General features: G+C 56.1%; 2 protein-coding genes across 2 annotated transcripts; both read left to right on the forward strand.

The window, feature by feature from the left end:
* Positions 1-3,641: 3,641 nt before the first annotated feature.
* LOC123723092 (protein MLP1 homolog) lies at positions 3,642-5,522 on the forward strand. Its single transcript, XM_045685641.1, has one exon. The coding sequence runs from the start codon at positions 3,642-3,644 to the stop codon at positions 5,520-5,522; it is 1,881 nt and encodes a 626-aa protein (XP_045541597.1).
* Positions 5,523-8,502: 2,980 nt separating this feature from the next.
* Positions 8,503-10,812, forward strand: LOC123723093. Its single transcript, XM_045685642.1, has one exon. The coding sequence runs from the start codon at positions 8,503-8,505 to the stop codon at positions 10,810-10,812; it is 2,310 nt and encodes a 769-aa protein (XP_045541598.1).
* Positions 10,813-11,294: the final 482 nt, after the last annotated feature.

Here is an 11,294-nt window from a genome sequence, read left to right on the forward strand (position 1 = left end):
GTAAACAAGATGGTAATTACAATTATTTTCATTTCAGAATTACTGAAAGCAACAGTTTATGTTGAAAATTATCCTGAATCAGATGACGCTATTTTTTCATCAGATCATTCAGAGTACATTCCAACTCCAGAAAGAATTGGACGCTATGATACTCCAGGTTCTATTTCAGGTTTAAGTGTGAACTCCCAATGTTTTGATAAAATAGATACAATAAATACTCCGGGTACCATTTCTAATCTATCATTGATTTTGGCTAACAGCGATTTCATTGCTTCTTCTACGGTTACTTATAAAGTTAGTAATGAACAAAGTTTAGATTCTGGCACAACTTTAATGCCTTTACTTTCATTAACAAATACCTCATTAAATATGAACTTGGATGAAACAATGAAACCTCAAACTTCTATAGAAATCGGTAATTGTAAAAAAATTCTGAATGCCACATTGACTGAAAATACACAAACTGAACATATTAATATTAGAACAGCTGAAGAACAACAGAATACGATATTATTACAGCCAAATCATTCGGAATCGGATAATAATGAAGTCGCTCGTTTAAGTAATATGAATAACTCTGAGGAATACATAATTGAAAATGAACCTTCCACTTCTAAAGACGACAAGGTGCTAACTAGAAAGCGTCAACGTAATGAAAGTGAGTGGCGTAGAAATAAAAATAAATTGCTCAAAAACTCTGGAAATGCCTATGAAGGATATAATTCGAAAAAAAAATATTCTAAGAAGTCTGTTGGTCCTATTTGTGAATGTAAGATGAACTGTGGTGGTAAATTTAGTTTAACACAGCGACAGGTTTTGTTTGACACATTTTATAGACTCTCCAATCGAGAGAACCAATGGCTGTATATAACAAGACACATTAAAATAGAAAATATTAAGAGAATGACCTTAGAACGCAAAAACAATCGTACCCAAACCATCAGATATTTTTTTCCTCTAGACGGTGAAGAAGTGGCTGTCTGTAAAAAATTTTTCGTAAATACTTTAAATATTGGAGAGACTATGATTTATACTGCTATTGAAAAGGCTAAATCAGATGAATGTTTGGATGATAAAAGAGGGAAACATACCAATAGACCTCGTAAAATGAGCAGTGATACAGAATCGACTATCATAACACATATTAAACTATTCCCAACAGTTGAGTCACATTTTACAAGAAAATGTTCTAGTCGTCAAGATCTTTCAGAAAATCTTAACATTTCAAAATTATACCGTTTATACACTGATTGGTTTGGACAACAAAATTACACGAATGTTACCATGGCAACTAAACGGCAATATGAAACTATTTTTAATACTCAATTTAACTACTCCTTTTTTAAACCCAAAAAAGACCAGTGTGCAACTTGCATTTTTATGAACAAGCTACTCCTTCAGAAAAAGAGCAATTAAAAGAGAATTACATGCGTCACTTACATAGAAAAGAAAGGATTAGGCAAATTAAAAACGAGGAAAAAGATATGTTAGACCAAAATGAGAGCACAGTAGCAATATTTGATCTACAAAAGGTCTTAAACATTCCGCAATCTAATGTAGGGATTTTTCATTACAAACGGAAGTATCCTGTTTACAATTTTACCGTATATGACGCTTTACGTAAAAAAGGTTACTGCTATGTATGGCATTACAGTGTGGCCAAAAGAGGCTGTACGGAAATTGGTAGTTGTTTGTTAAAGTTCTTAAAATCTGAACGTGAAAAAGGTATAAATACAATATCATTTTACTCTGATGGGTGCTATGGGCAAAACAAAAATAGATACATTTTTGCCTTATATGTCTATGCTGCAAAAACTCTACAACTATCCATAACCCACAGATTTTTTGAAACAGGACACAGCCAAAATGAAGGTGATTCAATGCACGCTTGTATCGAACGTAATATGAAGAATAAAGTTATTTATACTCCGGAACAAATTTATAATATAATTTTAAATTCCAAAGTGACCGGAGAAAAGTACACCGTAACAGAAGTTGAGCAATCTGATGTTTTAGATATTAAAAAACTAGTTAGTCCTGCGCATTGGCGTCGGGATACAAATGGAAATGTTATCCGTTGGTCTGACGTCATGGATGTTCACGTAACGCCATCACAACCAGGGAAGATTTATTTTAAATACGATTTTGATGGACAATATTTGGAGTTAGACACCTTACACTCAACCCAAATTAGACGACGGGGACGAAAATCTAAGCCGGGCGCACCGACTGAAGATATCACTCTAGAGCCGGCTTTTCATCAACCTATTCCAATAAGCAAGGCACTCCACACAGATTTACTATATTTGTGCAATAGTGGAGCAATTCCAAGGTTAGGTTAGGTTTCTGTAGTAAGCCACGGACCTGCTCGGTTGTCCGAGTGGGCGGAGAGGTGAACTCCGACGTGGCGCGTCCCCGGGTAGTGGATAGGGGAACGCCCCGGCTTTATGCCGGGGTAGGGCTTCGGCCCCGCGAACCAAACACCGGTAGGCTAGCTAGGGTAACTTAGGTTAGTTAGGTTAGGATGAGGGGTTGGGGTTGGTGGCTGGGCCGGTTACGCCGCTTGCCGACAACCATGTGTATATATATGTATACATATATATACACAGGCAACCGGGGTTGCCGGCTCACCACGCCGGCCACAGCCCCCCAGCGGGCCTACTAGGCTAGCCCGAACTGAGTAGCTGGAATGACCACAGCGAAAGGGGAGGGCGAACCTATAGGTTAAGTAGAATAGACTAGGTAATAGAGGGAGGTGAGCCCGAACCGAGTAGCTGGTATGACTGACAGCGAAAGGGGAGGGCGAACCTATAGGTTAAGTAGAATAGACTAGGTAATAGAGGGAGGCGAGCCCGAACCAAGTAGCTGCTGCGCGTACAGCGAAAGGTGAGGGCGAGCCTGTAGGTTAGGTAGAATAGGCTAGATTAAGCTAGGTTAGTTAGGTTAGGGTGCGGGCCCACTTGTGGGTCCGCAGCAACGAGGAAGGGTGAACCCAAACCGAGTAGCTGCCCTTTTCAGGGCAGCGAAAGGGGAAGGTAAGCCTAGTGGAGGGGGCGCGACCCATTGGGTCGTGGCCGCCGGTCGGGACGTGGGAGCACGACCTCGGTGACACTCTGCTTACAGAGCTGTCACTCGATGGCGTGTGATCCTGCGTCCCAGCGCGTAATCCCGGTGGCTCAACATCTTCACCGGGACCGCGGGCCCCTGTCTTGATCAAGACGGGGGCCAAGAGGTGGGTCTCTATAAACCCTGGCGGCACCAGCGGGGGAGGCGGGGATTCCGAACCTGCATTGCACGGTGTCGTCTTGAGGAGCGTCTAAGGGCGCAGCGCCCCCTTTGGGGGCGCAGAGAGGGCCCACCCGGGGCGGTCAGTGGGGCGTCGCGGTGGCAAGCTCACGCGATCCCGTGGCGCCCCACAGTATGGCCATGAGGGAACAAGGAGGTTTAGTGGGTATGCTCCCATTCGGGGAGAGAATCTCACATAACTCGCGTGTCTTCCCCGAGGCACGGAGTATGCATTAAGCATTCCTCCTTGTATAAAAAAAAAAAAAAAAAGGTTTCTGTAGTAAGAAGCCCCATTATCCGGAACGGGCGTCACCCGGTGGTGGAGTGTATGTCGTCCCATAATCGTGGGAACAAGTATGGAAACAAAAGAAAACAAAAGTAATGAGGAGGAGAACGTGTTGAAGGAGTTGACGAAGGAGTTGAGGGTTGTGCTTACGCGCACCCCGACACCGGTAGGGCCTCAGGCCGACAGGAGGGTTTCGGAGTCCGACTCGGACGCGGCGGCGAGCATGGCGTCCGCTGCTAGTCGTGTTGAGTCCCTGGAGGTGTTGAACGGGGACGATCTCGGTCGGTTCTGGAGTGAGGGTCGCGGGCAAAAGCGCCCTAGTGAGGTAGATATGGCAGGCTGGTCTGATGATGAAAGGTCGGAGGCATCAGCTTGCAGAGGGCCTCGTACAGAAAAGAGGGCCCAGGCGAAAGCAGCTAGGCAGAGGGCTGAGGAAGACCTCGCCAGGGAGGCAAATATCGCCCGCTTTCGGCGGGAGACCCGGGCTAAGTTGTTTCCGGAGCCCAAGCAGAGGATGGAAGAGAGGGGGGCAGCCCAGCTGCAGGAACAAGTAAAGGAGGACTTGGAGGTCATCACCAAGGTAGCCACCAAGTCCTCCAACCTGAAGGGTACATTCGTGCGGACCCTTAAGGACGCCGCGGCATCTATTAAGGAAGCCGTGGAAGTCCTCGGGGCCCGCACAGTCACGGAAGAGACGCGGCATTTGCAGGCGGACAACGCCCGCCTAAGAGCCGAGATGGCCAGCCTCCGCAAGGAGCTGGCAGAGCTACGGGAGGAAATGCAGAGAGGGCGAACACAATGTCCCGCCCCCACAGCCACGGACATGACCGCGGAGGCCGCCCCTACAGGGCCCTCCCAACTAGAGGAGATCTGTCGGACGGTGATGGTCCAGGTGGGCGGGATGTTAAATGCCCGCCTGGCCTCGTTTGAAGACAGGCTCCTCCCGGAGAGAAGATTGCGGCCGCCGCTGGCAGCCGACAAGAGAAACAGCGGACGCTCTTACGCGGCGGCGCTCTCGGGGCCAGCACCGGTATCAGCACCGGTGCCAGCTCCACGAGTACAGGGCAAGGCGCCCCCAGCGCCGCCAGCCAAACCTGGCGCCAGCGGGCTTCCGCGGCAGGCGCCCGGTTTGTCCACGCAGCGCCCTGCGGCGTCCGTACAAATTCGTCCGCCCCAAGCCCAAGCGCGGGCTACAAAAGGAGGCACCTATTCTACCCCGCTTTCGGAGGGGGAGAAGAGAAAAAAGACAAAGAAGAAGAAGAAGAAGACAAAGAGTAGTCCACCACAGGGGCATCAGCAGCCGCCGCAGCCGCCGCAGCTTATTGAGTTCCCGTGGATTAAGGTGGGGCCTAAAAAGCGGCCCGACGCAAAGAGTCGCGCCCGTAAGCTCCAAGCACCCCAGTCGTCAGCAGTCGTCCTGACGTTGCAACCGGGGGCGGAAGAGAAGGGCGCGACTTATGCGAAGGTGATTGCCGCGGCAAAAGAAAAGATAGACGTGGCGGAATTCGGTGGCCAGGGGGTCCGACTACGAAAGGCAGCCAATGGAGGCCGCCTTTTCGAATTCCCAGGTGCCTCCAGTGGTGAAAAGGCGGACTCCCTGGCTCAAAAGCTGCGGGAGGTCTTAGGTCGCGAAGTCGTCCGGGTCTCCAGGCCCATGAAAATGGCTAGCCTACGGGTTACGGGTCTGGACGACTCCGTTACCAGTGCCGAGGTGGTCGCCGCTGTTGCGGCGGCAGGAGTATGTCCAGCGGAACAAGTGAGGGCTGGAGGAATAAACGCCGGCCGCGACGGACTAGGGTCAATCATTGTTACCTGTCCCGTCGCGGCTGCGAAAAAAATTGTAGAGGGCGGAAGGCTGCTCGTGGGCTGGGTGTCCGCGCAGATTCAGCTTCTGGACGCCCGGCCCCTTATGTGCTTTAAGTGTCACGAACGTGGGCACACGGTGGGCTAATGCAGCGAAGAGGTTGATCGCAGCGCTTTGTGTTACCGTTGCGGTCAACCGGGCCACAAGGCCCGCGAGTGCTCCGCGGCACTGTGCTGCGCGGTTTGCACTGCCGCTGGCAGGCCGGCAGGCCACCGCGCGGGCAGCAGAGCCTGCGTCTCCCCACCCAAGGGGAAAAAGAAGGGAGGAAAAGGCAGTTCGAGCCAGGTGGCCGGACAGTCTTCTTCCTCGCCCCAGGCGGTAGCGCCAGTGGCTGAGGAGGTTCCAATGGTCGAAGGTTAAGAATGGACTTGAACCTCCTCCAGGCTAATATCAACCACTCCGCCAGAGCTCAAGACTTATTGTTCCAGAGTATGGCGGAGTGGGGGATCCACATCGCAGTGGTAGCTGAGCCCTACCGCGTCCCGTCAGGGGATGATTGGGTGGGGGACGTAGATGGTGTCGTGGCTTTGACGTCCCGGTCCATGGTGGGATCTCCGGCCTTCGCCAACGTTGTCCGAGGCCGGGGATACGTCTCCGCTCTTGTCGGCGACATCATGGTGGTCGGGGTGTACTTCTCGCCGAACCGGAGCCTCGCCGACTTTGAAGAGTTTATAGAAGAAGTCGGCGTTCTCATAGGCAGAAGTCACTCCGCCCGCGTGCTCGTCGCCGGAGACCTCAACGCCAAGTCAACGGCTTGGGGGTGCCCGGCGACGGATCCGCGCGGACAAGAGCTGGAGGAGTGGGCGACGGCGACCGGACTCACGGTCCTGAACCAGGGGTCGGTTAATACGTGCGTTCGGCGCCAGGGCGGCTCAATCGTAGACGTCACTCTTGCCGGTGCCGCTCTGGCACGACGTATTCGGGGCTGGGAGGTGCTGGAGAACGTGGAGACACTGTCGGACCATCTTTACATAAGGTTCGGTGTCTCCACGACTCCGGCCAACCCGACAAGCCCAGGCCGACCCTTGCGGGGGGATGGCCCCCGCTGGTCGCTCCCACGCATGGACCGTGACTTCCTTGTTGAGGTTGCCTTTGTTGAGGCGTGGTTCTCCGCACCGCGTGAGGACAACGTCACCGACGCCGAACAGGAGGCGGAGCGCCTCGGTGCTGCCATGACGCGCATTTGCGACGGCGCCATGCCGAGAGTGCGCTCCGCCCCCTCGAGGCAAGCGGCGTATTGGTGGTGTGCGGAGGTCGCCTCACTGCGCCGCTCATGTGTGGCGGCGCGGCGCCAATACACCCGCTGCCGTCGTCGAAGAAGGCACAACTTGGCCGAAGAAGAGCGACTCTACTCCCTCTACAGAGAGGCGGTAAATGCTCTGCGGACGGCAATCGGTGTGGCCAAAGACAGGGCCAACGACGAGATGCTGGGGACTCTGGATAGAGATCCGTTCGGGAGGCCCTATAAGATGGTTCGGAAAAAGCTTCAGTCCAGGGGTCCTCCCATTACCAGGAGTCTTCAGCCTCTCGTCGTGGAGTCGGTGGTCGCGGCGCTGTTTCCGCAAAGAGCCGAACACGAGGCGCATTGCATGGCGCCTCCAACTGTAGAGGGAGAAGAGAGCCTAGGCGCGCCACCGGTCACGGAGGCCGAGCTCGGGGCGGCGGTGATGCGCATGCGCGCGAAAAATACCGCCCCAGGCCCTGATGGCATCCCCGGTCGCGCCTGGGCGCTGGCACTAGGGCCGCTCGAACAGTGGGTTCGGGCTTTGTTCTGGGCCTGTCTCGAGCAGCAAAAAAAAGGTTAGGTTAGGTTGCGGAGGAGTCCACGGACCTGCTCGGTTGTCCGAGTGGGCGGAGAGGTGAACTCCGACGTGGCGCGTCCCCGGGTGGTGGATAGGGGAACGCCCCGGCATATTGCTGGGGTAGGGCTTTTTTCGCCCCGCGAACCAAACACTAGACGGGTGGAGCGCAGTGATGCGCTATCCCGATGGCGGTTCCGCCGGTCTTTGACCGGTGGGCGAGGGCTTCGGCCACCGTCGGATAACCCGTAATCTGCACTGAGCGGACCGGGGGCCCTGCGCACTGAGCGCGGGGCTGCGAGGAAGAAAACCTCTCTAAAAAATTACCCGGTGGCAACACCACACTTGGCCGTCCACTGGTCATTTTGATCGGTGGACGCCAAGCAAACCGTAATCCGCACTGAGCGGACCGGGGGCCCTGCGCACTGAGCGTGGGGCCGCGAGGAAGGAAACCTCTCTAAAAAATTACCCGGTGGCAACACCACACTTGGCTGTCCACTGGTCTTTATGATCGGTGGACGCCAAGCAAACCGTAATCCGCACTGAGCGGACCGGGGGCCCTGCGCACTGAGCGTGGGGCCGCGAGGAAGAAAACCTCTCTAAAAAATTACCCGGTGGCAACACCACACTTGGCTGTCCACTGGTCTTTATGATCGGTGGACGCCAAGCAAACCGTAATCCGCACTGAGCGGACCGGGGGCCCTGCGCACTGAGCGTGGGGCCGCGAGGAAGAAAACCTCTCTAAAAAATTACCCGGTGGCAACACCACACTTGGCCGTCCACTGGTCTTTATGATCGGTGGACGCCAAGCAAACCGTAATCCGCACTGAGCGGACCGGGGGCCCTACGCACTGAGTGTGGGGTCGCGAGGAAGAAAACCTCTCTAAAAAATTACCCGGAGGAGGAGTACACGCCCATTGGGCGGTGCTAGGCGCGGCGTGCACCGAGGTGCCGTCGTGCGGAGTGGAGGGGTGTTTTTCCCGCGGGGCTATGCCGGACAGGGCCTCCCATACCGGACAGGCCCGCGAGGAACACCAGTGGACCCTGAGGGGTCGGAGGATGGTGGGTCTTCAAGGCCCTCGGCGCGATAGGGTTGGTCAACCCGGCCTCCCTATTGGGCAAAACGACGTTGTGCGGCAGCACTCTAAACTGCAGAGGACTTTGGTCGGTGGATGGCGGCCTTATAGGTCGTGCGTTGATGGAAGGGGGACCTCACCCTGCTAACAAAGGCGGTTTCCGGTGTCCGATAACACTGGACAAAGTATGAGATGGCAAGCCAACAAAACGAAATACCCCAGGAGGGTACCTCCGGCACTGCCGGAGGAGAATCCCTCCCCGTGGCCACGGCCGCGGGCTGCCCCGCGTATTCTGGGGGGGGCAAGGACTGCTTTTCCTATACGACGACTCAGGCTAGAATAATGGAAACGATTGCACGTGATCTGGATTCGGAGGTGACGAGGCGCCCGTCGCTGGACGGCGTCAAAATGAAAGAGGCGAGAGTGCGGCTGGAGCGCTTGCCGATCGCGGCACCCAGCGATACATCGGATGGAAAGACGAGAAGTGACAGGATGGAGTGCGATGGTGGAGCAGCGTCCGATTCGGACTGCAGCATCACCGTCGCTGCCGAAAGGGGGCCAATCTCGGATGCCATGGCAGCGATGCTCGGCGCGAAACGGCCCCGCCTAAGTGAGGGGTCCACGGACGAGGAACGGACGGCGTCCCCAGTGACAGCAAGGTGGCGCCAACAAGAGAAGAGGGCCGCGGCCAAGGCTCGCGCCAAACAAAAGGAGGAAGATCTGGAGAAAGAAGCTGAGCTCGCTCGCTTCCGGCGCGAGACGCGGTCTGCGTTGTTTCCCCGACCTGACGATAGGACGGGAGAGAGGTGTGCCGCTCAGCTCCAAGAGCAAGTGCAGGAGGACTTGGCCATCATTGAGAGAGTCGCGTCCAAGTCCTCCAATTTGAAGGGCAACTTTGTGCGAGCCCTGAAGGACGCTGCGGTTTCAATTAAGGAAGCCGTGGAAGTCCTAGGGGCCCGCACACTATCGGAGGAGACATGCCAGCTCCAGGCGGACAATGCCCGACTGCGGGCCGAGATGGATGCACTCCATAAGGAGCTAGCAGCCATAAAGGAGGATCTGCGGAAACGGGGTTCCGCAGTCTCCTCCTACCCGGATATGACAGTGAAGGCCGTCCCCGCATCACGGCCCCCACAAACACCGAACGAGACGTCCTCCGTGGAGGAGATCTGCCGTGCAGTGATGGTCCAGGTCGGAGGCATGATGAACGCCCGCCTGGCCTCGCTTGAGGACAGACTCCTCCCGGAGAGGAACCTGCGGCCGCCTCTCGCGGCCGATAAGAAGAGGGACGGGAGCTCGTACGCTGCCAAGCTTGCGGGGCAGCCGACGGTGCCCGCTAAAGGAAAAGACCAGGGAGCGGCCAGGCAGGCGGCGCAGAAAGTGCCAGCCCAGCCAGGCACCAGCGGCACCCAACGGAAGGCTCCCGCTGCGCCATCGCAGCGCCCGCCGGGCCCCGCCCAGAGCCGGCCCGAGACACAGGGCACGAGCGCCCCCTCACCCGCTACTGCGGAAAAGGGGAAGAGCAAGAGAAGGAGAAAGAGGAGGAAGAATAAGAAAAAGAACTCACCACCCGGGCAGCAGCAGTCGCAGCCCGCGGTCGGTGAGTGGATAAAGGTGGGGCCCAAAAGGCGACAAAAGGAGAAGGCTGGTGCCGCCAAACTCCACGCGCCCCGGTCGTCTGCGGTGGTCATTACGCTGCAGCCGGGTGCATCAGAGAGAGGTGCCACTTATGCAAGCGTCCTCGCCTCGGCAAAGGAGAGGATTAACCCGGCCGAGTTTGGAGCCCAGGGCGTTCGCCTTCGGAAGGCTGCCAACGGGGGTCGTATTTTTGAGTTCCCAGGCGCCTCCAGTGGCGAGAAGGCGGACTCCCTGGCCCAAAGGCTGCGGGAGGTCCTAGATGGTGAAGTCGTCCGCGTCTCCCGGCCTACTAAGTCGGTGGCGCTGCGGGTGTCAGGCTTAGACGACTCTACCACCGATGCCGAGGTGGTCGCCGCGATTGCTGCAGTGGGAGGGTGCCCCGCCGAGCAGCTGCGGGCCGGCGTGATGTCCACCGGCCGCGACGGACTGGGATCAGTGGTTGTCCAGTGTCCCGTCGCGGCTGCGAAAAAGATCGTGACCGCTGGTCGTCTTCTGGTGGGCTGGGTGTCCGCCCAGGCTAGAGTGCTGGATGCCCGGCCAATGAGATGTTTCAGGTGCCTGGCTCCCGGGCACCTATCCGGCCAGTGCCAGGGGGTGGACCGCTCCGGACTCTGTTTCCGGTGCGGTCAACCAGGGCACAAGGCCCGCGGATGCACCGCTGCGCCTCACTGCATGGTCTGCGCTGCGGCCGGCGTGCCGGCGGAGCACCGAGTCGGCAACAAAGCCTGCGTCTCCCCACCCAAGGGGAAGAGAAGTAAGAAGGGAGGTGGGGTCGGTCAGAACTCGACGGTCGGACAGCCCACTGCCTCACCCCTACAGGCGGCGCCGCCGCAGGCCGAGGAGGTTGCTATGGTCGTTGAATAATGGCCCTCAACCTCCTCCAAGCCAACATCAATCACTCCGCCAGAGCTCAGGACCTTCTGTTCCAGAGCATGGCGGAGTGGAACATCCACGTGGCGGTGGTGGCCGAGCCATACCGGGTCCCGGCTGGGGACGATTGGGTGGGAGACGCAGACGGGCTGGTGGCCCTAACATCCCGGTCCATCGCAGGCTCTCCGGCCTTCGCGGACGTGGTCCGAGGCCGGGGATACGTTTCGGCCCTCGTCGGCGACATCATGGTGGTCGGAGTGTACTTCTCGCCGAATCGGAGTCTCGCCGACTTCGAGTCTTTTCTTTCTGAGGTCGGCGTCCTGATAGGCGGAAGTCGCTCCGCCCGGGTGCTCGTCGCGGGGGACCTCAACGCCAAATCCTCGGCTTGGGGGTGCCCGGCGACAGATCCGCGAGGCCGAGAGTTAGAAGATTGGGCGGTGGAGACCGGACTCGTGGTCCTTAACCAGGGGTCGGTC

The sequence above is a fragment of the Papilio machaon genome, chromosome W (genome assembly GCF_912999745.1).
Source record: "Papilio machaon chromosome W, ilPapMach1.1, whole genome shotgun sequence".
NCBI lineage: Eukaryota > Metazoa > Arthropoda > Insecta > Lepidoptera > Papilionidae > Papilio > Papilio machaon.

Excerpts from the sequence above, each read along its gene's own strand:
- LOC123723093 (XM_045685642.1), top strand. The coding sequence starts at position 8,503 with ATGGCAAGCCAACAAAACGAAATACCCCAGGAGGGTACCTCCGGCACT.
- LOC123723092 (XM_045685641.1), top strand. The coding sequence starts at position 3,642 with ATGGAAACAAAAGAAAACAAAAGTAATGAGGAGGAGAACGTGTTGAAG.